At 48.5% G+C, this 27,581-nt stretch overlaps 1 protein-coding gene across 1 annotated transcript in view; it reads right to left on the bottom strand.

Annotated features, from left to right (window-relative positions):
- The window catches only part of LOC138488462 (aldehyde oxidase 1-like), a 705,629-nt gene that overhangs the window by 217,689 nt on the left and 460,359 nt on the right, over nucleotides 1–27,581 (bottom strand). Inside the window, exon 22 of the mRNA XM_069615436.1 lies at nucleotides 25,607–25,740. Coding sequence (XP_069471537.1) covers nucleotides 25,607–25,740 — 134 coding nt within the window. The remainder of the gene's footprint in view (nucleotides 1–25,606; nucleotides 25,741–27,581) is intronic.

Below are 27,581 nucleotides of genomic sequence, written 5' to 3'. Positions count from 1 at the left end.
TGGAGTGTGGAGCCACAAAGGAGAATTTCTATGCTTCCGAAGGATCGAACATAGGCACAGAAGACTGCAGACGGAGGTAAGTTGTTTTGGTAGCTAGGTAAAGGAATGGGGAGAGAGAGAGTGTGAGTAATAGAGAGCAGTAGTGAGTCCGTGAGAGAAAGAGAGAGTGAATGCGAGAGAGTATGAATGAGAGAGAGCGAGTGAATGCAGGAGTGCGCGAATGAGAGAGAGAGTGAATGAATGCGAGCGTGCGAGAATGAGAGAGAGAGTGAATGAATGCGAGCGTGCGAGAATGAAAGAGGGGGTGAAAGAGAGGAATGACAAGACCGAAGGAAGACGGAAAAGACCCCGAGCCACAGGGAACCGGAAAACCGGAACCTCGCCGACGGGGAAGATAGGAACCCGCCGAGCGAGGTAGAGGGTACTACGGGAGAGAAGCAAGGCAGGAACCGAGGACCAGATAAAGGGCAAGGAAAGGAAAGGCAAGAGTGAACGGCCGTCGCCTAACGAGAAGGCGATGGGCCGCGGTGATTAACCGAGAAAGCAAAAGAGGAGCTCGGTATGTCAGGAACTGTAGTAGGCACAAATCGAAAGTCAGCATAGCGAGTTGCAACGCGACTCGCAGGGGGCGTGGCTTCCTTAAATGCAGCAGCAACAAAAAGACTAGACCGCTCACAGACAGGCTGTAAGGACCTAATAGCGCCTCCATCTTGCCCATAACTTCCACGGTCTCCGCAGCGTGACACGTGGTGCTAAGGGTGCAAACCCCTGGGCACTGGATCCTGTAAACAGCACCTGTAACCTACTGGCTTTCTTCGCCAGTTGTGGAGCAGTTTGTGGCAATGTGAGTACACACCATTGGGTACTGAGGTGAGTGATTATTTATCATTGGGTACTGAGGTGAGTGAGTATTTATGATACCCATGTTTAGAGGTCCGTCTGGTCCAGGGTCGAGATTCCTTGGAGGCGAGTCTCAACCACATTTCCCAGAGACTTCTAATGGGGGCACAAAGTCTTTTTGCAAACAGTAGTTTTTTTCATTGGAATATTTAGCGAAATATTTTGAAAAAACCCATTGACATATATTTGGGTGGGGAGTTAGTAAGGGGTTAAAAAGGAATGGGGAGGGGTTCTGGTGGGGTTAATAACATAGGAAAATGGGGGGCCTAAGGGGAACCCCAAAAAGCAAAAAAAAAAACAAATCGAAAAAACGACTGTCGGTTAAACGACATAGAACTATAATGGGGTGGGGGTCCTCCCGGTCTGCTGCATCTTACTCTGGGGGTCTGGTTCATTTATTGACCTCTGGATCTGTCCTTCGGGTCCTCTTCCAGTCTTCCTGGGGCGGGTTGCTGCGGAATACGCACCTGTGAGGTAGAACTGACCATTACATGGATTGCCCATTGACTGTAATCCTATAGAGTTTTATGTAACTTTCTACTTGTCCTGGAACTCTCCAAAATTGCATCTGAGGATAATTATCTGCCCCTGGACATTTTTCTTGTAACCACAAGAGGTTCAGTGAGCTCTGGGCCAAGAACTAGAATGTTAGTACTCATCTCTGATATTTAATGCATTTTTAAAGTCATGCTGTCCATTTCTCAATGGTGAAAGTATTTTAACATAGTAACGCATTTTTGGTGACTGTGTAAATATTTCTTCTATGAAGTGTATTCGTTGCTAAAATGTATTCTTCATTCTTGTAAGCCTGTGGTTATGGTTCTGATATGTTTAACCCTCTAGGGATATGTTTGATCAGCATGTGGGCGTTTGTATTATTTGTAATAGTATGCCCTAGATCCAGGGTCTCCAAACTGTCGATCGCGAGCAAAAGGTAGCTCGCCTGAGGCTTCCCAGTCACTCGCTCCATCGGACAGCAAAATGAGTACTCCTCCCTGTGTTTATTTTCGTGTCTGAAGTCCCTGAGCCTCTTCCCCTGCCCACAACCACTCCACTCCCTGCAAAGCAAATCGTCAAAAGCTGTGTGCACGGCGAGAGAAGGGGCTGCATCTTGGCTTGAAGGGCATGCAGGCAAAGGCGCACCATATACAAAAAGGCCAAAGATGTACCATTTCAATCCAGGGTGGGAAACAGGGCTTATTTTCTTCCAGGGTAAAATGAAAATGTGCATCTTTAATCTCCAGTGCCCAAGTTACAATGGAAAAAAGAGTAACATTAAGAGGTATTTTGCAACAATGCACACAAGATTTTGAAAATCTTATTTTTTTTAAACCTTCCTTATTGAGGCAATTGGTATCACATTTTGCAGAAATCAGGTATATATATCTAAAAAGCAGCAAATCAAATCAACAAGACGACAGCAAAAATGACATTGCATGGGAGCACATAGTCAGATACAGACAAAGGATATTGAATACATTAGACATGTGCATGTGCTGAACAGACTCTACGCGCAGAGAGAGACAGCCAAGAATCCAGACTAGACAGGGGACGCCGCCTCTGAAGGGTTGCCAAATATCGGTCAGGCGGCTCCCCAGCGGCTGCTTAGGTGCCCATTGATCTTCCGTGTCATTAGCCCAGTGAACTGACCCTCAGTCACTGTACCGTTGGTTTGAGCCACAGTAACAATATGCAGCACACTGCCAATAACAAACAAAGACTAGCACTCTATGGCCCCCTGGGTCATCAAATATATGAAAGAGGCATTGCAAAGTCCGACTATGCCATATCCAAGCATATAAGTGAGGGAAGGACAAACATCTCTCCAGTAGTCACCAAGTTTTGGGCAGTCCCACACAATATGAAAGTACCCAGCGTCGGCAACCATGCATCTAGGGAAAACGCCTGTGTTGGTTTGGGAGAAAAGCTGCAATCTGGCGGGGATGTAATGGTATCTATAAAACACCTTAAGCTGTATCGGCGAAACCTGGAGTTGTAAGAGACCTCTTGGGTCTGCGCACACATCGCCCTCCAGACCTCACCAGTGATATCGAGGCCCATGTTGCACGCCCATTTAGCACAGGCATTAATGGGGGACATCTGAGTGCAATCCTGAATTAGGCTATACAAAGTCGACACCACACCCTTGGCGCCATGTGCTCTCATAATAAACTCTCGGATGGGATCATTGGGGGGTATTACTGGGAACTCTGCCCATAAATGCCTAATCACCCTAGTTAACCCAATATAATGAAGCCACTGCGAAGATTTGTGGTGAGCCAGACCGGGTATATCCTCTGCCACAATAAAGATCCCATCAACATACATACTCTGCAACGTGTCGAATCCATTTCGCACCCACTGTCATTCCACAGCGACATCTACCCTAGGGTTCTACAAGGGGAGCCTCCATGGAAGGAATGGGACACTCCCAATAGTACCTACATTTTGCCCCAGGCCAACGCAGGCACGCTCACAGGGTCGAAGGGGCAGGGGAAACCGCAAACCGCAGGGGCAATATTTACGATCGAACATCTTGTTCCCCCACCGAGTACCTCTCCAGTTTAACATGCTGGGTGGGAGCATCCTCTGCGATCCAAAAGCTGCCTATTGTGCTTGCGCTGATATCTAATGTACCCCGAAATTAGGAGCAGCAAACCCCCCATGTGGTTGAGACATAGCTAATGTATCCCATTTAAGATTCACCGACCCAGAATGCCACATATAAGCATTAATACTAACGTCCAAGTTCCTGAAAAACTCAGCCCCAGGCCATAGCGGGATGTTTTAGAAGTAATATAAGAGTTTGGGGAGAACCACCCTCTTAAGGAGGGCTATTTTACCCACGAAAGTCAACGGCAATCACACCCAGTACCGGAGCCTAGTCGCAAGGTGCGTCATGTATTCTGCATAGTTACGGTCAAACAGGGAAGTGAGTTGTCTGGTCACCGTAATCCCCAGTGGGGGACCAGGAGAAGCCGAGAAGGTCAGGAGGGTTTGTCACCATGTCCGTAAGGGGTAAGATGTCAGATTTGGCACAACTGAACTGGAGCCCCAACAGCTCCCCGAAAGCGAGGACATCCTGCATAATCGAAGCTAAGTGTATGTGTGGTTCTCTTATGTACAGGATTGCATCATCAGCGTAAATAGATATAATTTTGGGCCTGTGCTTGTCTAATCAGATCGGCTAATGGTTCTATAACTATGCTGAACAACAGGGGCCATAGGGGACAGCCCGGGTGCATGCCCCTCGCTATGTGAAAGGGGGTTGAGAGCATCGCGTTTGAGCTGACCCTGGCAGAGGCAGAGGTATAAAGTAGCCACACCCACAAAATGAAACCAGGGCCGAAGTTACATTTACACAAAATCGCATACGAGAACTGCCATGAGACTGAGTCAAAGGCCTTCTGCATATCCAGCGTGTCCGCCACAGCCTGAGCCGCTGAATCCACTTGAGCCCTGGGGCCTCATTACAAGTATGCCTGTCCGGAAAAAGCAGTGCCGGTCGCACTGTACCAGCACCCTTTTCCGGTCTGGCATACTCTGAGTTGTGATGCCGCTAACACCATCACTGCAAGTAACCTACCGTATCCGGCAACACTGTGACCGGAATCTGTGGCAAGACGCATCGGCCGTGCCTGAGACACCGGCATGAATGCACATCCTGAGCTCCATGCACAAGGAAACACCAGCATGGACATGCCGGTAGCAGCGTGAATTCCGCGCCGGAAACACCAGCATCGCGGACCAGGCATTAACTAGAGTCAGGTGTGCAGAAACACCCCACAGGTGCCCAGAATCAGCCCAGGTGTCTGAAATATCCAGCGTGTCCGCCACGGCCTTAACTAGAGTCAGGTGTGCAGAAACAGCCCACAGGTGCCCAGAATCAGCCCAGGTGCCCAGAATCAGCCCAGGTGGCCCCAATGAGCACTGCAAAAGCACAAAAGGACCCCTCCCACACCCCTTCCCCCACTACCATGCTAGCAGTAGCAGTACTGGAGCTGGAGACCCTGCATGCAGGCCTACCTACTTGAGGAGGCAGGGAGGCAGAGGATGAGACGGAGGTGCTTGAGGAGAAGGATGGCGATCATGGCCATGCAAAACAACAATGGCCAGCAGGTTGGAGCCTGTAGGCAGCCACCTATACCACACATAAGGGCCACATCCTTCAACCTGAGCCAAAGCCAGATCCACACACTGTACCAGCTAGACAGGGAAACCATCACATCCATAGTGGACCTGATCCATGATAACCTGGTCAGCCTCAGACAGATCCGTACAGCCCTCCCCCTTGCTCAAGGTAGTGTCTGTGCTATACTTCCTAGCCACGGAACCTATCAACACACTGTGGGTGAACTGCATGGGCTATCACAACCCTGTTTCTCGCGTGTTCTGTTTGAGGATCATCGATGCACTGCTGCATCATGTTGGAGATCACATCGGCCTACCCAGAACAACTGACCAAGTCAATGCCACTAAAATCGCTTTTCATGCCCTCGCAGGCATGCCCAATGTGATAGGTGTATTGGACTGCTCACATGTGGAGCTGGTGGCCAGGAATGCCGTTCAGGAAGTGTACCGGAATTGAAAACTCTACCACTCACTCAATGTGCAGATGGTGTGTGATGCCTGCCACATCATCACCCACGGCTGTGCCAGATTCTCCGGTTCAGCCCACGACCCCATGGTGTTACGGAACTCCACGCTGCCAGGGTACATGGCATGTCACAGCAGAGAGCGTACCTAGCGGTTGGGTGAGTGTATCTATCCGAGCATATGCACTGTTGAAAGTGGGGAAAGGCAGAAAACACCATAGCGTACCTGGCTGTTGGGTGAGCATATCTGCCAGAGCATGTGCACTGTAGAAAGTGGGGGCGGGGGGGCAGAAAATATCATAGCGTACCTGGCTGTTGGTTGAGTGTATCTACCAGAGCATGTGCACTGTTCAATGGGGGTATGTACAAAACCTATCAGCAGTGGATGTGTGCAATGCAATGTGCAACACAGTAATAGCATGCCTGGGTAGAAGGCCTTCACTGGTGTGTCTCAATTGACCAAACTGATCATGTGCATGCATAACAACATAAAATCTGTAAAGCAACATCGAAAGCATTGCATGTACCAGAATGCATCACACCAATGTTCCAAAATCCAGCACAAACACAATCAGCACAACCCACACCACCTGATGCACAGACTGATAATACTTATGCATCCGAACACCCGACCTCCATACCCAGGGCTGGACTGGCCCGTCGGCCAATCGGCCCGTGGCCGATACGTTCCGAGGCCCTGGGGGCCAGTTTGCTGTGTGTGTGGGCCGGTGTGCCGGGCCCAGGTTGCAATGTTTTGCTGGCTGGCTTGCACGGTGCACAGCGTGTACATTCATTAAAGAGAGGTAACACGCGAGTGTTGCCTTTCTTTGGTGAATGCACTGGCCTGGTGGTGCCCAGGGCCGATCTGCCGACAGTGTGGCGCCAGTTGTTGCAAATGCAGTGGGTCACAGCAAGGGGAGCGGCTCCTAGACCAGGAGCCGCTCCTTTTGTTGCGATTCATTGCATTTGCAATGGCAGGTTGTTGGGGCTGGGCCGGTCGTGTGAGTTCCTGAATTTCCTGGTGCTGAGAGGGCTCAGCCTGATTGACCGTCACCCGACGGCCATTCAGCCCATGGCCGGGCCGAAATCATGGGCGAGGCAGTGACACTGGGGCCAGTTGCTGAAGCCCACGCCTGGGGCCCTGGGCTCGCAGTCGCCGGACCTAAGTTACACATTATTTTTTTTTTTTTTTACTAGCTGGTGTGATTTCCAGTGCGACAATCATGCAGTGTTAATAAGCAACGCTGGTGAGCACAGAGTAGTTCTTCATTACGCGTTCATGATCAGAGGGAATCGTCATGAGGATTTCCGAAATGTGAGTCTGTGACCGACTATTTCTTATGGCCTATGTTGGCGTGGCCTGGCAGACCCACAGAGTCATGGCAGGACAGGACACAGAAAATAAATAGTGCCCTCAGCTGCACAATTAACACAAGCCCGGCAATTACTAATGTAACACCTTTCACTGTTAGTACTTGCGTTCTTATACATATATTTGTAGACAATTGAAATCGGGATTGGTGGGGTTGGGGGAATGGGGAGGGGAGTTAGTACTTGCATGTCAGTGGAGGGATTGGAAGATTAGGGGGTTCAGGAGACCGCTCATTCTCACGGCAGTTATTAGGTGTGTGTGGTTTCAGATATGAAGGGGAGAGTTAATTGCTTGTAACGTTGTCAGTGCACTAGAATAGTCTCTTTTGAATGTGTAAAGAAGTTAGCATCTCCCACACAAGGAAGTGTCCCCCCCCACAGTCTGTGATGTTAGCGCCCCTCCCAACGTTTGAACGGTTAGCCCCAGCTCCCCCGACGAAATGTTAGTCTAGATGCACCCCTGCCTAGCCCTAATCTGTATTTCCAATTGCATGCTGGAACTTGTAGTTTGTTTTTCCCATTGTAAGGATTAGCCTACAAGTCCCAGCATGCAGTGGGGAACAGAAACAGGACTGACTTGAGGAGTCAGGCATGTGTGTGGGCAACTTGGCAGCTATGCGAGTTCAGGGAGTAGGGTCTGCATGAAGAGTTGCGTGAACGTGGCACTCTCCAATCAGGGTGTCAAGAGTGAAGTCCTTTAATGTGCGCATGCGGGGCTCGCTATGCAGGAAGCTTTGCATAGATTGCAAGGGAACGCGAAGGCCCTGACTCGGTACTAAGGGAGTGAAGGTACGCTGACAGGGGGCGAGGTCTATTGCTGCCCCAGGTGTCCTTGTGTTCGGTTGTGTGAGTGTCCACACGCAGTCTGTGAGATTGTGTGCCTCGATAGCCATCTGCATAGATGACTGGGGTGTGTAACCATTTCGATGATTGTGAACTTTCCGCCTCTCCTGTCCTCTGTGCCCTAAACTGCTTTTCAAATGCAAAATACAACATTAATATTATCACATTTATCAGAAGTGGGCCATGACACACCCTTCCTGCTCCTAAGCACTGTAATAATAGGCGTTACATTATCATGAAATCTAACCCTCAGAATCAAGGCATTACCAACAGCCGGCTCGAAGAATGGCTGGTAAGACAGCACAGCAGGTTTCAGTGCTCGCTGCTGAGATGGGTGTGCTCTGCCGCTTCCAATCCTGCCACGATCCACTCAGCCTTTCATCCTTCTGAGGTCACCAAATGCACACTAATTGCAGTTGGCTAATATTGATTGTATATAAAAGTGTTCTATTTAAAGTGCCTCGGTGAGAGTGCTATGAAAAGAACAGATTATTCTTATGATAAATGCCGAAGTGTTGAATAATGTCACCGTCTTGCATTAGTGTCGCTGCTGTGTGACTCCGTTTCAGGCAGGCCAATATAAGCATCATTTCCAAAGGTTTCCTTGCTTCCTTGAGAGATGTACGCATCGCCCTTTTCACTAGGCTGTGTGTGAAGCAGGATGATACTGGGTTATGCATGGATGGGCGGGGAGATGATAGCGGTGTAATGCAGCTTGCGGGGAACAGAAATGAGGATGTTTGCAATATAGATTCTTTGCTTAAGTCCCTTCCTTGGACAGGACGCCTGGGGTGCCTGTCCCTGCCACCCTCAAGCACTTCAGGCATTTTCTTTACGGATAAACCACTGTGGATTTTGTGATTTTAGAAAAGGCGTAATGCTTGTGTGTGTTGCGAGGGATGGGGGAATGCATGCAGCAGGGATAGCACTGGATGACCAACTATGCAGGACCTCTTTTTCCAGTATTCATATTTATAATTTGAGGTATAGCGATATGCTCAGAATCACACATTGTTTAGTGCTAGACTAGTGCAGATGCCGGGATTAGAACCCGGACTTGCCCACTATTTCACATCTTCCCGACAGAGTTTCTAGAATTCTACAATGCTTTCAGCAAAACATTTCACTTAGAACATTTTCAGAGGAACACATTTTTCCTAGCATGGTTAGGTTCGCAGCCAAAGTCGTTGGCATAGTTTCCAAGGAGGCATAAAATTCAGACGCCAGTATCCCTGGGGACGGCACCGGTGACCACACGATAATTCATGATTTGAATGACATCATGGCCGTGAATGAGTTCCGGAGAAATCCTGCCTGACTGCAGAGGGATGTCGCGATGATTTATGGCAAAGCCGACACAGTATTTCATGGTCAGATGGAATTAGTGTCTCATAAGACAGAGGGATCCCCCTCCCCGTATGGGTGAGGTTAAACCCAATGATTTAATGTTCTCCATTGATTCCCTGTTTTAAATCTGCAAGAGAGGCCCAGGTGTATGCGTTACTTAAGGGGATTTGATGACAGACAGTGTAATCGTCAGTCACTGTGTGAAACACATAGTTGGTTCCCAGTTTAGTCCAACAAAAAAAAATTGAAGACGAGAAGAGAATGTCATTAGTGTATGGCAAGAAACCATTCTGGGACATTTTAAAGGCCTTTCAGATTGGTTTGAATAGGCTGAAAGGAAACAGGAAGTTAATAAATGCATGCCAATTGGCTGCCAGTTTGGGCCAATAGATGACATTTCACCAAATATGACACAATATTACAACACGTGCAAGACTACATGCTTGTGGTCATAAAATGGGGGGGTTGGTTCTTTTCCACTAAAAGATGCCACAATCTCAAGCCACCTTGCACGGGGCATAAACCTGGCATCAGGGTGGCAAGGGATTTAACAGTAAAGAGGTGGTCTGTGATGGCCATCCGCAAAGAGGAACAGCTTTGAAAAGCAGTTGCCATGTTTGCCCAGGGGATCTGTGATTCCATTACCGAGGTCAGTGGATCCACAGTGGAAGAGAGGAGCATAGCAGGCATTTTGTTTTTATTAAAAACATGTTTTTATCACGCCATCATTTCCCGCTTCAGAGCACGAAAGGGAAAAGGGAAAGGGGTGCAGGAAACTAAATGCAGAAGATCTCCTCAGGAAGGGAGGTGTCACTTGTAGATTTCCAATGTCCTTATTTAAATAGCCCGAGGAGCACTGGCAGGTGTTTAGGTTTCCTTGGAATCTTAGGTGGTTGGGAAGCAGGCGGGCTGGGGCAGGAGTTTTTTCCCAAAGAAATTGAGTTGATGTTGCAGGGATCTACACCCACACCTTTATTTTTTTTTCCTCAACAGCTTTATTTATTACCACAAGGCAGACAGATAATTGACATTCAATGTTCCAAAGCAATACAGAGTTTGACTGAGTAACAGCAGATTCCTCTAATCGCTACCCCTAATCTAACAACCCAATATCTGCCACCTCCTCCACCCTTTCCCCACACCCAGACTCAACATCAGTAGTCCACAAGATCTACATGATTAGCGTATCCATCGGTAGCATATTAATACCATATTAAAACCAGTGAATACTCTGATGTGAAATATTGTGCCCTGGGACATGTCCAAAGTGTTTTGCGAAGGCAGTTGCGCTTCCCTCCAAACTAGAGGACGAATGAGGTTGACTACCACAAGACAACAGTTGCCCACCTGCCCAGGCGCTTTATAAAATCTCGCGCGCTACAAACCAAGTGTCCAGCAAAGCCATTTTGAAAAGTTGGCCACCCTATTGCAAAGGGCAATTTATCCATGTGTGAGTTGTTGGCATAGCATTTTCTGTAAAGTCGTGAATTGATGCGATTCACGGATTATGGTTTGTGGGCCACTTTTTTTGAGGCGAGGGGTGGGCCACTTTTTTGAGGCGAGGGGTGGGCCACTTTTTTCAGGCGTCCGAGCCTATTTCTTGTCCCAGTCCGACCACTAGTGTACCGCACACCAGTAGCCAGGTCCCCTGCCTGTTTGAAGTGCACATACACATATGGATGGGACCTGAAGTTCAAATTATAACCCACACAAATCTATGATTGTGTGACATCCCATCAAAGTAATATTGAATTTGAACACAATAAGAACACACACCAGTCTCATGTGTGTTGTAGTGAAAGGGTCAGAGGTCATGGTGGGTGTTAATGGGCCATGTCAAAGCGACTGCACAGCACACACCCACCACACATATTAACAAGGTGTATTCGCTTAATGGCAATCATTAGGCTGTCATCGCCTTCTCCATCCATCCAATTCCTCGTATGGTATCTCTCTGTGAATATGTCTGCATCCAACCTTTTTTGCATAATCAGTGATGCTGTTCAACCACTCCCATGCAGCACGTCATGTACCTCAGAATGCAAGTACGCCTTCAGGCATCTACAGATTAAAACAAAAATTAAAATCACATCTCAACGCAGATTAACGTCCTTACCCGTGTCAGCCATGCCTACTAGGTCCGCGGTCTGCAGCCTCCCGGCGGTGTCTGCCATGTCGGGCACACCGGCTGTGTCAGACCGAAGACTATTTTACCGGCCAGTAAACATTGCCACCTGGTGAAGGCCCCCGCACACTTACACATGGACAAGCCACAATTGGATTTAGCACTTGTCATTACATTGACATTGATGACTGTAGACATATATCCCTAAGATCACCCTGATCCTACGCAAAATGGTCCATACAATGCACGGACATCCATTCACACTGACAATGCGCATTTCAGCTAGCCAAAATATGACATATGCTATGTAACCAGCAATTAGCATGAGTAATTATGCATTATTTAGTGAACACTATACAGACTGTACCAACATGATACGGGCACAAGTATGACATTCTACACTTTATGTTGCTCCGGTGCAGGTGACGCTGGATAGCCCCTGATGCCATGGCTGATGACCCCCATGAGGCAACCACACAACCAGCATGAGAAGGGATACAACATTGCCCATATCCGTACTCGTACAATAGAGCAGGCATTTGGCCTGTTAAAGGCGAGGTTCTGCTGCCTGAGCAGATCGGGGGGCGCACTTATGTACAGCCCTGTGAAGGTGGGAAAGATATTCCTGGGCTGTGCCATGTTGCACAACATGTGTAGCAGGCTCAACATCCCACTGCCCCCCGACATGGACATGCACACACCAGAGGCGGAGGAGGATGAGAGTGATGATGAACTGCCATTTGCACTTCGCTGTGATGGCATGAATGGCCGTGTTGCATGCGAGGAACTGATTTACCACTATTTCTGATCACTTCACACACGCACGTGGCACAGGCCAGCTAGCGCACTGGACACTGCACAGTAATTAAATCACACATTTACACTGAAAAAGCAATGTCTAGTCATGATTTCTATGTAACTGTAATTTATAGAATGAAAATATTTACAAATGTGGAAAGAAAACCTGGTTATAATATCTCTTCCCACTCCCCCTCCCCAACTATACCTCCCCACTCCCTCTCCCCAACTATCCCTCCCCACTCTCCCTCCCTAACTGTCTCTACGCAACTCCTGTCATGTTCTGCAAGGATGACTTGCACAAGTCACAGACAGGGCACATGTGTGTCCTGGGCTTATTTACATCCCCTTTTCGGGTCAGGAGTGTGGCTGTGTGCCGAGCGGGGCAGCTGCATTGAATGCTGCCTTGGGCTGCTCTGCACGGAACTAGCAGGCGTTGTACTGGTGGATGGAGCGTGGTGGAGTTCCGTGGGCTGTCGGTCTAGGAAGGCCTGGAGGAACATAGCCATTGTCTCGGCTATAGATGACATTAGACTGTTCTCCTCCCGTACCCTTCTGGACATCTGTACTATTGCTCGTGTACAACGGCCAGTGCACAGGCATTACGATGCCCACTAGCCTGGACGCTCTCACACATCAGCTGCGCATCCTGGAGGTGCTGCTGCACCAGGACTGCCAAGGCATCCTGGCGTTGTTCCTTGAGGCTGAGTCTGCCATAAATTTCCCTCACACTGGCGAAGGGTGGGCATTATGGGCTAATTGGGTCCATGGGGCTGAATAGCAAAGGCTCATTGGTGCTGTGGTCGGTGATCTCCCCCGTGTCCACTCAACCGTCGTCGGCTATGTCCTCTACAATGCACGCATGTGCATGTGGCTGCAGTGGCGGTGGTGGTACTGCTGCAGCTGGGGCTGCCTGGGTGCCTGCAGCTTGTGGGACTGGAGGTGGCAAAATGGGTTGAGCTTGTGGGACCGGTGGTGGCTCAATGGGTTGAGCTTGTTGGACCGGTGGTGGCTCGATGGGTGCAGCTGGGGTGGCAGTGGCAGTTGTGCCTGTTGAGGCTGTGGAGTCCTGTGTGCAGGTGGTGGTGGTCCGTTGGGTCTGGCAGTGTTGACGGCTGGTGCCCCTTGAGGTGCTTGGATGGCCGTCTTTATTGTCAAATGATGTGCCTGAGGGAGTCAGAATGGCAGGTTGTCAGTGTGTGGATTGATGAGGCAGAGATTCATGCTTTATCTTGTTTGTGCCTGTGCTGTGTCCGGTACATGTCGGGGGACATGGCATGGTGCACACATGCTTGTTTCATGCGTACTGTTTGGGTGGCTGTGTGATGTCTGTACATGGTAGGGTGGTGTGCCGGTGATACTGTTGTGGTGTACTGACAATTGCTGGATATAGTGCTAGATGTCAGGGCTTCACGCTGTGTGATGTTGGGTTGGGGAGGGGTGTGCCATGGATGGGGTCGGCATGTGCGTGCTGCCTGTAGCACTTACAGGGATAGGTGGCCATTTCTGCTTGTGGATCGTGCTGGCAGGCACGAGGGAGTCACATGTTTCCTTTGTGTGTGATGCTAGTCATTTGAGGGTGGAAAAGGGGCTTAGCAATGATGTGACTTTGTGCCAGTGGAAGCATGGTGGGCACATGCAAATTAAGCTGTTGCAGGGGATGTATTTTCTGAGTGGCAGCAGAAGCATGTTCTGTTGGCAGTACAGGGTGCCTCTGCTGTGTTCTAGGTGTATTCCTGGTATGAGTGATGTTTTTGGGGAGGGTGTATGTCGGTGTGTGCACCGAGGTTGCTGGTCTCTTGGGGGAGGGCATGCAGGGCTTTATTGGTGTTGTGAACGACGCACTTGACATTCATGTCATATGTTGATACAGTAGTAGGTGCAGGGTGGACAGGGAGGTTGACCTTACATTGGGGTTACGTGTACTCACCAGCCTCTTCAGGTGTCCTGGCTCTGGCCTGCGCAGCACCAACCCCTTTGATGGCCTTGAGGTGCAGCACATTGATGCACGCCTCCTCCCAGGGCAGCAGGCGCATTGAAGATGTGCTCCCGCCAGCTGTGGCCATGCCCTGTCTGTGCTGGGCTGAGAGGAGGTTGCGCACCCTCAAGCGCAAGTCGTCCCACCTCTTTTGGCAGTCTCGCACTGTGCAGGGGGTTGTGCCAACTGCAGAGACTTTCTGGGCAACCTCTTCCCAGATGCGCTTCTTGCGCAGCTGGGCCTGCCTGCGCTGGTTGTTTGCAAAGAGCTCTGCAGCATGCTGGACTATGGTGTCTGATAATATGTTAAGCTCAGCCTCACTGAAGCGTGGCTTGCGCCTCCGGGTCTCACAGACTCTTGATGCTATAATAAGGGTGGAATTTCTGTGGTCAGGAGTGGTGGAAGTTGCCTGTGCTTTCAGGATTGCAAAGGATTGTGCTTTAGTAATGGTCACTGGAATATTTCCTGTTCCGGCGATCACTGTATTTCCAGTCACGCTGTTTGCAGCACAGTGGCTCCGGGACTGTGTTGCCGGATTCAGAGTCTCGGCACTGAGAACGACGGTGTTGTCATTTTGGGGGGGGGTTTGATGGTGTTTCCGGCATGCCGGTACTGCAGTTTCCAGCATGCCGGAATGCGTGTGCACGCCAACACCGAATCAGCCGGAGATTCCTCATGGGTTGCCAAACACGGTGGCACCGGCATGCCAGAAAATCGTATTTTGTAACGGCAGACTTGTAATGAGGCCCATGATATCAAAAAGTCAGCATAGATAAGTGCAGTGGAACGCCCGGGTATAAGGGCCTGCTTGGTCAGGATGAATTATGTGTGGCATACACAGTGTCAAGCGGGCAGAAAGGATCTTGGCAAAGATTTGGCCATCTGGGTAAATCAATAAAAGATGGCGGTAAGATCCACAGTGTTCGACAATTTTTCTGGTTTAAGCAACACCATAATAGCCGCTTCTCTCAGTGTAAGTTGGAGCATACGCTTCACAAGGGACTCAACACACAACTAATAAAATTAGGGAGCCAAGCAGGCCTTGTAGTGTCTCTACAATTCAGTGATAAGGCCGTCTGGGCCAGGGGCCTTACCAGTGAGCAGGTCATCAATAGCCCGAGTAATATCGTCAAGCGAGATAGGGATAACCAGCTGCTTTCTGGCCTCTGCTGATAGCTGCAGAAGGGAGAGACCCTCTAGAAAGGCATTGATATCGGCATGGGAACCAGTGTCCTTATTGGACTACAAGTCAGAGTAGAAGGTTCCTAATGCCTGGCAGCGTATGCACCAGGCAGTTGTGAGAAACCTGAAGGTGTCTCACCCGCTAGTCCCCGGAGATCTGTTCTCCCGGTGGCCAGGACACGGCCATCCCTATTGGATCCAGTTCCTGGGGGTGGACCAGTGGGGGAGGATCACCTGGGTGAGGGGTCTTCGGTAAGTGGAAGTGGGACACTGAGGGTTGAGACGCGGTATTCCCTTCCCTGTAATACCTTTCCCCCATCCTACCCTGTAGGATATTTAGAAGCTCCAACCCCCACCCTTTTCCCACACAAACACTTTGTTACACTACATGGTAACAGACAACAGACTAACACCAGAGCCGTTTACCTGACATGTCCCAACACACGGGTCAGGCAGAGTCAGGCAATTGACAATAACCATGCACACCTGATGGACCTTTACCTTCTCAACCGGGATAAAAGGACAGAGCAGGAAAGCACACTTCGAGCAAGGCCAAACGCACGAGGAGACAGCTACACAAAAACAGCAGTTCAAATGGAGAAGAAAGGCGGTGAGACCTGGAAGGATGACGAAGGGGGAGATGCGCTCGCCCTTTTCAACTCAGACCCGCAAAGCTTCTGAAAGGAATTCATAAGACCGGGAACTACAGCGGCGTGAGAAGCAGCAGACATCAATGGTACACGGGGGCCTCCCGCTTTGATAACGCAGGCAGAGAGGCAAGCTGGCTACTGTGGTATTATCCTTGTCTCCAGAGAACAAAGAAGTCAATGGGTTCAGCACAGCCGGTGAGTCAGAGGAAGCTGATAGCAAACCGAACTGTGTTGAGCCCAAGGTTGCAAGTGGCAACATTTTGAATGCAAGAAATGCGAAAGAGAAAGAACTTGTATATAAGTTTGAACTTTAAAGAAAGCCCAGTTGAGGTCCGGGTGCAGAGGGGTCTGGCGCCATGTGTGCGCTCATTCAAAAGACTCTGACCGGGACCGGTTTTGAAACTACAAGAACCAGAAGGCCCTAGAAAGGGGTGATGAGAGGCGTCAGAGTGGTCCTACAAGGGTCACGTCAAATCCCTTGTACAATCAAAAGTCTCTGACCCGTTGCCAGAGGAAAGCTAGGGAAAGGAAACCCTGCTTTTCAATAAGATTGTGAAATGTGGAATAAGGCAAGTGTGAACCCGACAGAGGGAGGCCCGAAAGAAAGCTATGAGAAGGAAAACCCTGCTTTCTGATGAAAATGAGCAATACATGAACTGTGTTAGAAAAACATAAACTGTGTTAAAGAAAGGCTGTAGTGAACCCGATGTAGGGAGGCCCAAACTGCAAGGAGGATCCGAGCCCAGCGGAGGGAGATCCTGGGGGTGAAGAGCAATCACCCAAGGTGCAAGATCACAGAGAGAACTTTGTTTGTTTGTCGTCGTGAATCAGCAAGCCTTCTAAGGCAAGAGACTTTTGCAAGAAGGAGACTTAGCCTCTGAAGGTTTTTGATATCGTTGAACTGAACAGTAAACCTTGTGCTCACGAGGCCAAGGAGTGTGCTGTGCTTGAGAGTCCTGGCTTGTTCCGTGCTTCAAACGTGGGGAAGGGAGACCCAGCCATACCATCATGACTTTGAATTTTGTGAATACTTTTTTCTTTTCTGGTGAACATTATTCCACACTCTTTTTGTAATTTAGTAGTAAGGATTGGCAATCGTTTCTTTTTAGTATAGGCCCTTTTTTTAATATGACAAGATGTCACTAAGACTGCCTTATTTTTATTTGATGGTCATAGCTTGCTCCCATCTAAGATTTAGGCTTAGATTAGGTGTTTATCTCACCCATTATAAAGTTCGATAAACACCCCTGAACTGTGATCACCTGTGTCGGTCTTTACTGTTGCCACCATGAGTTCCTTACAGTGCCCGCACCATCATAAATGAGAGGGATACAGTTGCTGCCAGTCGTCTGGCGCACCATGCGTGCGAGCAGTCTACCCCGTTGCTCCCCCTCCCCATAGCGTCTTGCTGCCATCGGGATATCCAGGAATCACTGTTCTCTCACAGCATTCTACTGAAACTCATCTGGGGCCTCCTTGACCTGCAAAAGCGAAGCCATGGGGGGATGAGCCAACTGCCGTTGCCCCAGACAGCAGAGACTGTCTTTGCTTTTCGAAAACATATAGTTTTAAGGACCCCATATTCTGTGGCCATTGCAATGACCCGCATATAGGCCTTGAAGGCCTCCCAGAGTGAACCGCTAGAAGTTACTGACCCCACATTGACCTCAAAGTAGAGCTCAACAGGATCCCCAAGGTTAATCTCGAAGGCGACATCCAACAGCGCCTGGGACAAAATGTTTCAATTAGAGCAGGGTTTGGGGAGCTCGTCCATCTGCAGAGTAAACAAGACAGTGGAATGGTCGAAATATGTCCTAGGTAATGCATCCACTCGGGCAACGCCACTGTGCAAGCTATCAGAAATCAACCATAAATCAATGTGGGAGAAGGTGTTGTGCACCAAGGAGTAGAAGGAGTAGAAGGAGTATGTACGGTCCCCAGGGTAAAGGGCGCTCCACACATCAACCATGCACAATTCAATCATTCTGTCATGCACCATCCAAGCAGCCCTCGTGAGTGTCCTAGTAGCATGGCCGGATCGATCCAGATTCAGAACTAGGATGCTGTTGAAATCACCACCCCAAAGAATGGGCACGAGGGGGCAAAGAACCTACATATATGAAAGTTCCTCATAGAAAGCCGGGTCATCTACGTTGGGCCTGTAAATGTTCAACAAAATCAATTCCCTCCCCACCAACACCCCGTACACCAGCAAATAAAGCCCTGGTGGATCTGCGATAACTTTCCTATGCATGAAGGGTATTGTGTTGTGAAGAAGGATCATCACCCCCCTTAGATTGTGTAGGGTATGTTGTGTAGAACCTATTTTCCCCCATCCCTTAGCAAACCCCACACAGCCAGCAGCCAAGGCATGGGTTTCTTGCAGGAACAAAAGCTTGGCCTTATGTTTCTCGATATAAAGTATGTTTCTGCATCTTAACTGGGTTCCCCAACCCTCACACATTCCAACTCAAACATGTGATTTCACCCGTACCCATTGCGCCAAACATACAGTGTCTCCAGCTGGGGAAGCAACTTCAAAGCCCCCATTCCGAGGCCCTCTGCAGCGATCACATGTGATCGTACTGCGCTTCCTTATCTATACCAAGTGCATTTTTAACCCTCAACATCTTATCTCCACCCTCCTCCCAATCAGAAAAATGTATCCCACAAAACCCTCAACCCCAACAGCACTGCAACATTGCATGGGGGAGGCCAGTCCACAGGAGGCCAGCCGGGCTCTTAGCACAACCTACAGAAAAAAACATGGTCTTGAGCAATAATATCTCTCCTGAACTGCTTTTGCAGAAGATAGAAAAAGTGGATGCACAAAATGTTGTAGGCCTGACAATGGTGCCTACGCCACACATCAGCAACATCATCAAAACACAGTACGGTCCCCTGACAGCAATAGATTGGGACCCAGGCACCTTGTAACCACGCAACAAATCAGCCTTTTCCACATCCTGGACCAGCGGAGCATTCCTCCAATAATTTCATGGCCTCTTCCGGCAAGGTGAAAAAGTATGTTGTGCCTCCACTCTCAATACATAGTTTAGCAGGATCGAGCATAGTATATTTCATGCCTTCATCTCAAAGTCTCTTTTTGAACGGAAGGAACGATTTCCTCTCTTGCTGCACCACAACAGAGAAGTCTGGATAAATGTGCAGCCTACCGGAGCCCAAAAGAGTTGCCCCTTTTTCCGGGCCACCCGTAGGAAAGCATCTCAATCTCAGTAGTTTAGCAATCTGGCGATTATAGGGCGGGCCGGTGCTCCGGTCCTGGGTTTGGGCACGTTCCACCACAAACTGGGGCGTCACCGTAAGCAGGGTGCGAATGGTGTGCTCCACAAAGTCTTCCATGGAGCCGTCCAGGTTGTTCTCCGGGACTCCGATTATCCGGATGCTGTTGCGGGGTGACCTGGATTCAAGTTCATTGTTTTTCCTAGTAACCATCTGTACCTGCTTAGTCAGTGCAGCAACATCGGCTTTCAGCAGGGAGATATCATCCTCCAAATTTCCCACCCTGGTCTCGGCCTCGTCAGTTGCATGTCGGTTTACTCCAGGTGAGACTTGATAGAGCTGATGGTATCACTCATATCGTCCAGCTTCGTATGGATGGCTGAGAACCCCTCTTGCAGGCACGCCATCATATGCTGTATCTCCGTGGGCTTGCTTGCATCTGTAGTTGCAGCCGGTGCTGCAGTGCCACTGACAGTCTCAGGCTCCCTCGCGGCATCCTTAGTGAACATGCTCATGGAGCTTCGCTTCCTACCGATGTGATTCATCGCTGATCACAGGACACACAGACCTGCCACCCCTCCCCTGCTTTCGGGCATCAGCTCTAGCCCACACCCAGGAGAAACCAGTAAACAGTGATGCAACTATGGGGCGAGGGGGCACAGCGCGAGCAGCCATGACCAGCAGATATAGCTGAAATCACCCTCTGGGGTTCAATGGTCTACGGACCCTCCGCCGACCAGTCCCCGCTGGAGGCAAAGGCGAAGCCGAGGCAGGGAGATGATCATCCACACACGGGGGCTCCAAGCATTCAAATACAGGGCCTGCACAGATCTTGATGCCCTTCAGAAGTTTATGCTGCAGTCTACAGTCGCACCAGCAGTTCACAGGGGCGTTCCATCCACCTCTCTATGCAGGGGCAGAAGTCAATACTGCTTTCAGTTGTCATGCTTAAGTCCCAGGCCCCTGTCAGAGGTGGGGGTCCTGTAATGGAGTCGCAAGGGTAGTTTGGCCCCCAGAACTGGGGGCACCGGCTTCCAGTCTTTGCGCCCTGCAGTGGTGCCCCTTATGCTCTGAACAGGACCACACAAATCCACCAGCCAGTGCCTATAGGGTGGTGTATATCCCATGTGGTATGTAAGGAAGGTCAGGTACTTATGATGTGTTGCACCCCAACACCAGCAGCAAGAGGCTACAATGTTGCAACAGTCTGACCACCTCCTCTCGCAGTGGGGTCTCACCGATCAGAATAGGAGTCTCCTATCTGCTACTGGCGCAGGATGCACCTAATGGTGGAGCCGTACTTGCAGGACTGGTGTCGCGGGTCCTCAACCCAGCCGCCAGAGGCCAGTATGGCTCAGGCTGAGAGTCCAATGAAGTGCCCCAGGCTCAGGGCTCTCCGTCTCGAGGCCATGACGTCTTTATTGCAATGCTGCACCTGCAGCACTCACCGGCAAACCAGCTCTGACACAGGGCCGCACACACCTCCGTAGCCAGCAATCTAACTTGGATCCACAATGTTGGGGAGGTCCACACAGCAGCAACCCGGGATCCACAGAGCCGACGCTGATCCTGCTGATGCTACGCAGGGGTAAGTCATAACGGCCTTAGTGCAGTGTGTATGTTAGCCACCATGATGCATTCTAGCAAGGCGTCAGGGCTCCAGCCCTCGCAACCCAAACACCACAGCAGTCCCGGCAGGCAGCAACCGACATGGAGGGTAGTAGAAGTAATCTGGCACTGGAATCTGCAGGCAAGTCGGTTACAGGAAGCAGTAGGAGGTGCATAGAGTGCCGGATTGCTGGAGCTACACCACTAAGCAGTCATCTTAGCACGTGCGCAATAGCGACCATCCTTCAAAAGAATTTTCCCAAAGGAAGCGGTCTGTTATATGAAAAAGTAGGTAAACTAAACGCTGCACTGTAGGTGCAAAAATCTTTTTTTACCCAACCAGCAAAGGGAGCAAATGCTGCAACAGAGGCATCCTTCAAAGTTGTGAATTATTTGACGAAAAATAAATGTACTTTTACAGATGGTGTAATTGTGAAGGGCGCAGTGACTCCCGTGGCTCAGTCTGTTGCAAGAGATTTTAAAAACTGTCCTGAATGTATGTCTTCCATGTCAGGTGTGCAGTTAGGTGCAAGCACTATTACAAGGACGGTATCTGCACTGTCAGTCAATGTGATTGACTATCTCTGTGAATCTGCCTTTTTAGACATGAATTTCCTAAACGAAAGCTTTGAACCTATCTGACAGCATCTCGGTGCTGTTGCTATTCCGAGCCACTCACCAAATTACTGAGCACCTGTGGATAGCATGCATTGTCAGCCTTCACACTGATGTTTTATACATTCTGATATGCCTGACCATTTTTATGAGACAGCTACTCATTTAAACAAAAAGAATATATTATTCATTTTCTATATAAAGAGTAAATAAACTGGCCAAACAGATCTTGGCACAAATTCTCATTCATGAACATCACCAGCCCAGTAGCTCTCGCCAGTAGCACCTGCATATTGGTCATTATCTGCAAGTAGCTCTTACTAACATAAAGATTGGAGACCCCTGCCCTAGCGGGTCCATATTAATGTGAATAGTTGATGTGGGACTTAGTGAATTTTAGAATATTTTTCCTGTTGGCTATAATGTCTACTTGCCTCTTTCTTCCATCCCCAACTTAAATGTGTTAGGTGCTAACCACCAGGCAGAAGGCCTTCCACATATAACAGGGGTGGTTATGTCTTTATGACACTGCACATAATTGTGCAGGCCCATAGGTGCCTTTACCTGCTTGTTAGGTTGTGTGGTTCCATTAGCACCCCCTGACCTAAAATGTTTATGTTGGGTGCCTACAGTGGGGTAAGGAGATTCCTTTACGATCAGTGCTATTTTCTTTATATACCGGGTATCTTTTTAATACTGTGCATTATACCTTAAGTAACTATTTGACCTGATAGCTCTCTCTGTGTGTTTGATAAAGTATGTATTTGATCAGTATCTCAGTGTAGTGTATTTTCTCGAGATACAGGCAGCTGATTTACTAAGCTTAATAAGGAGCTTAAGTAAGAGCCTTTTTCTACCTACACTGTTAGTTTAGCTTAGTAAAGTTTGTCTTATTTAAGACACTTACTGTAGTAAATCAGCCCCATATGTGTGTGGACAGATTGCACCAAAGGTTTGACCTGCTACCCCTACCTACCTTAGAGTAAAGCCTTGTTGCTATATCCACATTACCTACCTTTAAGTGGCTTGTGGCTTTCCTTTCTTGTCGGGTGTGTTAGTGCCCATTAAGGTTTAGTGGCTGTAGTTCCCTCATAGGGGATGTCACAATTTAAACATAGGAGAGCAGCCAGTCCAAGCAGCAGGAGGTAACGTAGGATCCCGCCTAACCGCACTAGCCATTCCCATGCAAATCCAACAAACTCATGCTTAGGAAAAGGAGGCATGCTGGAATCTGGCAATGCTCTCTTGTATGGACTCTTTTCTTGAACACAGAGCACCATTTTCACTTGTATTGCCACAGACTATTATGTGTGCAAAATACAATAGTTATTCTTATATCATGCTTACAATATACATAGGAGGGAGAATAATTTATACAATCAAGGCAGATCAATCAAATTAAAATCAAATTTTCATGTTTCGGTTTTGCATTGAACTCTAAAACTGAACACTTTACAGAGGATTCTCTTTGGCAGAAGATGAGAATCCGCAATTCCTTTGAAGCCCTAGAGCATTGACCCCCCATTTTAGACATGACCACTTGGGGCAGAACTTCAGCAGTTTACTTTTGACCATCTTTATTATCCTGACACTTTCAGTAATTCATTTTGCCAACTTACTGATGCCTTATGTTTGGTTGGGTACGTCTATACAACACTTAAATCATATCCTTTTGTCTGTGTCTCAGTTCTGTTTGCACAGTGACGTAGTGGCGAGTCCATAGAGCGGCCTCACTACAGGTGGTGTCGGAAGTGAGATGTGGCACAGCTTGTTCAAGAGGTCGGCTCTCAAATGTACACCCACATATAGAGTCAGAGACACGCACCAAAGTCCTAACAACACCTGGTGGATTGCCTTGGGAAACCTTCAGTTTTAAGGTGGGGGAACCCCACTGCTTAACCCAGAAGATGCTGAAAATCCTTTTTTCCACCAAAGATGTGCATGACCCATGAGTGTCCCTTTATCCACACCTAGATGACCAGCAATGCATATCAGATCATCGCCGTGGCCAAACCGAAAGTACCCAGATGGAAAGAGAAAGTGCACTGGTTGGGAAAAGACCAGGGGCAGAGTGCCACAAGGATGAATTAGACTTGTGTAACGACTGAACACTAAGACAGGGATTGGAACGCAGGGAGTCCAAGCACAACCTTACCCAATAGAGACCAGTGCGATAAGAGAAAGCGAAAAAAAGAACAAGAACAGAAGCCGCCTCAGGATTACTTCATCAGAGGTCGAACAAGAACAGGCCTGATGCAGGGGGCAGAAGTCTGCCTTATCCTGGGAGAACACCTGGGGCCCAGAAGTATACAGTGACCCACCAAAGGGGTCTTTTTATTTTTAAATGGAAGCTTCTGGGCACTGGAGTAGCAGGGGCCCCATCACACTAAGCCTGGGGGGAGACAGTCTGGAGGGGGAGGCAGTCCAGTGCTAACCCATCAGGGTGAAGGCTGGGCCGGGCTTGCAGCACGAGAAGGAAGTGCTAAGTAGGGTGAGCTGTCCATGACATGTGGCACGTGTCACATGCCATATTCAGCTCCAACCGCTTCTTCTCTGGCTTCCTCATGGCTCATATACAGGAACCAGGAAGCTCTCTCAGCTTCCTTGTTCCTGTTTGTGAGCAGCATGGAGGAGCCGAGGGTGGCCTGGAGTGATGGACCGAAGCTGAAAAACAGGTAAGATGTATGTATGTGCTATGGGTCAGTGAGTGATGGGTGAATGAGAAGAAATGTGATAGTGTGTTAGTTTGAATGTTCTGGCTGTGTGTGTGCCTGTGTGAAGAATGCAGTGAGAGTGGATGTAAGAGAAGGTGTATGAGTGAGTGACTGGTGGGTGAATGAGTAGGAATGTGAGTGTGTTTGAATGTTCTGGGTGTAAACACAGGTGTTAGATGCATCTGAAGGTCATGTGCCATCACTTCCCGCGATGTCACTTGGGGGTGGGGTCAAATGACATCAATTCCTGTGGCATCAGAGGTCAAGGGTCATGTGATGTCACTTGGTGAAATGACATCCCTGACAGCTTTCATCAAACTTCATTTGGAAACAGAAGGGACATCAGCTGAATGAACTTTGAGATTGCATGCATCTGGGGCACAGACCCCAGCACACCCAAGTACCCAGAGGGAGAAGATGTACCTGGAGGTGCCTCAGTAAATCTCACCTGCCGGGAAATAAAGAAGGACAGAGATCCAGCCCTGTGTGGTTCTGTGGTGGAGACACCCAACAATCCTAAATCCAGAGCATTACCTCCAGCACCTGCTTTTACTCAAAGTACACTGCCATTGAGACATGGAGATGACTTCATGCAACAGACCACGGCCTGAGTCTTCCAGCCTTGCTTCACTTGTTGCGCCGCCCAATGCAGTCAAGATGAACCTAGCCACTTCGTAGTCATCCACACAGAGATTTAGCTACATCAAGCCGCATCGTCCACCTTGAGACACTTGGACCAAATCTTTAGCTTTCCACAACTGAGCTTCAGTCAAGATCGTCAAGCCTCTCAGACTCTAAGATACTGTTGTTGTGTCCAAATGACGCCAAGCTATTGAGCTGTCTTTTTGACAATGCACACCGTGGGTAACTGAGTATCACTGAGACAACTAGAAGCCACAGCAGTAGCCCACTGGAAGGGTAAAAAAAACACTTTGGCAATGTCAAGTCAACAAGCGACCAAGGTAGAACTTTAGGTTGGATGTCATTCCCAGGCATCCTCGCTACTCTGCCCCCCTAGAGATATCTTGGGCCCTAGAGAATGGTTAGGTTTGCATTCTCCAAAGTCACTTTAAAGATTATTTCTGTATTTTCCTATTTGAAGTCAATAGCCAAATTTCACTTCCCACAGTACAAGTGCCTTTTGCTCAACCTGCTTATAAGTATATATTTCGCTAGAATAGCTCTATAGGTTTGGACATGGCACATAGAAGCCTTTGCACCACCTTATACTTCTACTGGCCATAATAGGCTTTCGTCACAAGCACAAAATCCTGCCCTTTCCACCTGACTCCACTTGAACTGCAGTTAGCATTGATTAAATAATGTAGCCAGGGTGATGTGAGATCCCATGTGGTGTTAACTCAGCTTCAGTGATAGTAGGCTGCTTTCATGTGATAAGTTGCTGGGAGTCAAGGGGTCAACACTTTACAAAGGCATGCAGTTCTTTGAATACTAAATGGAGTCCAATAGCCTACTGGAAGCCGAGTGATGCTTTTACATTATTGGGTACATGTGTTTTACTGCTGTATCTTGGCCACTCAGCAGAGCTTAACACTAATTCTAGGCGAGTATCATGCATGCTCATGTAGTGCAAACGGCATGGTGGTCTTTCAATTTAATTTTGAGCAAACACTTACTTGTTGGCCGCCACTGCGGTGGCACATGCCAAGGGAGCTGGCTTTGTTAGCTTCCCTCCAAATCCCCCGCCAATACGCTTTGTGTGGCATGACACTCGGTTGGAAGGCACTCCCAAAACTTTGCAAACAAGTTGCTAAGGGAAAAAGAAAATCATATTTTTGATGATCGTTGAAAGGTTTGCAATTTTGTCACAAATGACTGGATTCGTTTACACTTTTCACAAGCTATTTAGATCTGCACTGGAAGAGTGGCAAAGCTTTGACGTGACTCAGTCTCCCCTATTTACACCAACCAGTCAGTGACACTTAACGTTTGTCTATGTCCGACAAGCCAGTTCAACAGGTAGAGCTAGGGGAAAATCAGTCACATGCCAGGTAAGCCTTGATTGGTAGCGTAAACTCTGCACAGCTACTAAGACCTAGGACATTGGTGGAAACTATGATCTAAGACATCCCTTCAGTACAGTACATTCTCCCTGTTTGCTTGGATGAATTAATCCTGCGTTACTGATTTCACATACATTGGGGTTCAAGGCTGGCTGATTGTTCGCTTCGAAAATTACAGCACCAATGCAAAGTGTCACACTGCGAGAGGTTTTAAGTCTGTCATGACAGTGTGCCCTTTTGGGTATATGGTTCAGCATGGAACCTTGATCCAGGGATCAGCAGACCACTTTACGTAGAACTTATACATCTGCACAAGTGATTTACCCATAATCACCTGGTTTCTTGGTCAAGTGCAGAAGCCAGGATCAGTACAATCTACCAAGGTTACAAAGTCAGCAAGTGAGCCACGAGACCACAACATCTCTACAGTGATGAAAAAATCACCAAGCTAATGTGCTAGGACCACAAGGTTCACTGTGGCCAACCCCAAGTTGAGATGAAGGAACCATTGCTGTACCAATGTACTAGGAACCCATGGATCATTGTGGATGTAAAGTAATATTTTCTTTTTGCTACTTTCCTCCCATAAAATTCTAGGGGACACCCTTTCTTTTTGCTATTGTTGTTTATTTTATTCCTGGTCTGACGTTTTGGAGGTTAGTATATCATGTGACCCCCCACTCTTCTCCTTAGAATAAACCTCAGAATAAACTTTGGTTATTCCATTCCGTGGCTTCCTGATCATCGTGTCTAGAAGCAGCTGTACCTGAAAGATAGAAACATAATTTTACCTACCAGTAACTTTGTTGCTTATCTTCTCTGGAACATTCACCAACACAAGAACCTTACCTACCTAAGACACTCTCTGGGGAGAAGCTTTGTGACTTTTGGGCCCAAGGGCCCACTCTTCATAGAGATTGAACTTCTGAAGTTAGGGCACTTTTCCTATGACTTGGTTCCATCCTACTGCACAACTTACTCACCTTCCTTTGCTGATTAAATTATTCAATTCATTCTCAAGAACCTATGGTGACTGTATATATGTATAATTGTTTGCTACTTTCCTCCCATAGAATTCTAGGGGACCCCCTTTCCTTTTGCTATTGTTGTTTATTTTATTCCTGGGCTGACTTTATGGAGGTTAGTAAAGCCCTCAGCTTTACTTCCCTTGCTTTTTGCTCACTCCTATGGGGAAAGTGATCAGTCCTTAAGACTATCAGTACTGGGAGACTATGGCACTCATTACGAGGTCGACGGGCGGGGCACTGCTGACCCCGTAATATCGTTACCGCCGCCTGACATCCCGGTGCTACCGGGATATCAGAAGCAGCAGCAGTACGGTTATTTCCCATTTCCATGGAGTCAAACAGGACACCATGGGAATGGGAAACCCGAAGCACCAGCACCGGTTAACGGTGCCGGTGCTTCAGTGAAAACCATGCCGGTAGGGGCCTGAACTCCTGGCAGGTCAGGCCTGCCAGGAGTTCCGTACCCCTACCGGCAGAATTATACTTTGGCAGTCCGGAAAGGAGCAATGTCCTGGCACCCTTATTACTGGACCGCCAAACTTGTAATGAGGCCCAGTCTC

This window comes from Ambystoma mexicanum, chromosome 9 (genome assembly GCF_040938575.1).
Source record: "Ambystoma mexicanum isolate Mex_15411 chromosome 9, UKY_AmexF1_1, whole genome shotgun sequence".
NCBI classification, from domain to species: domain Eukaryota; kingdom Metazoa; phylum Chordata; class Amphibia; order Caudata; family Ambystomatidae; genus Ambystoma; species Ambystoma mexicanum.
This window is presented reverse-complemented; position numbering and strand designations above follow the sequence as displayed.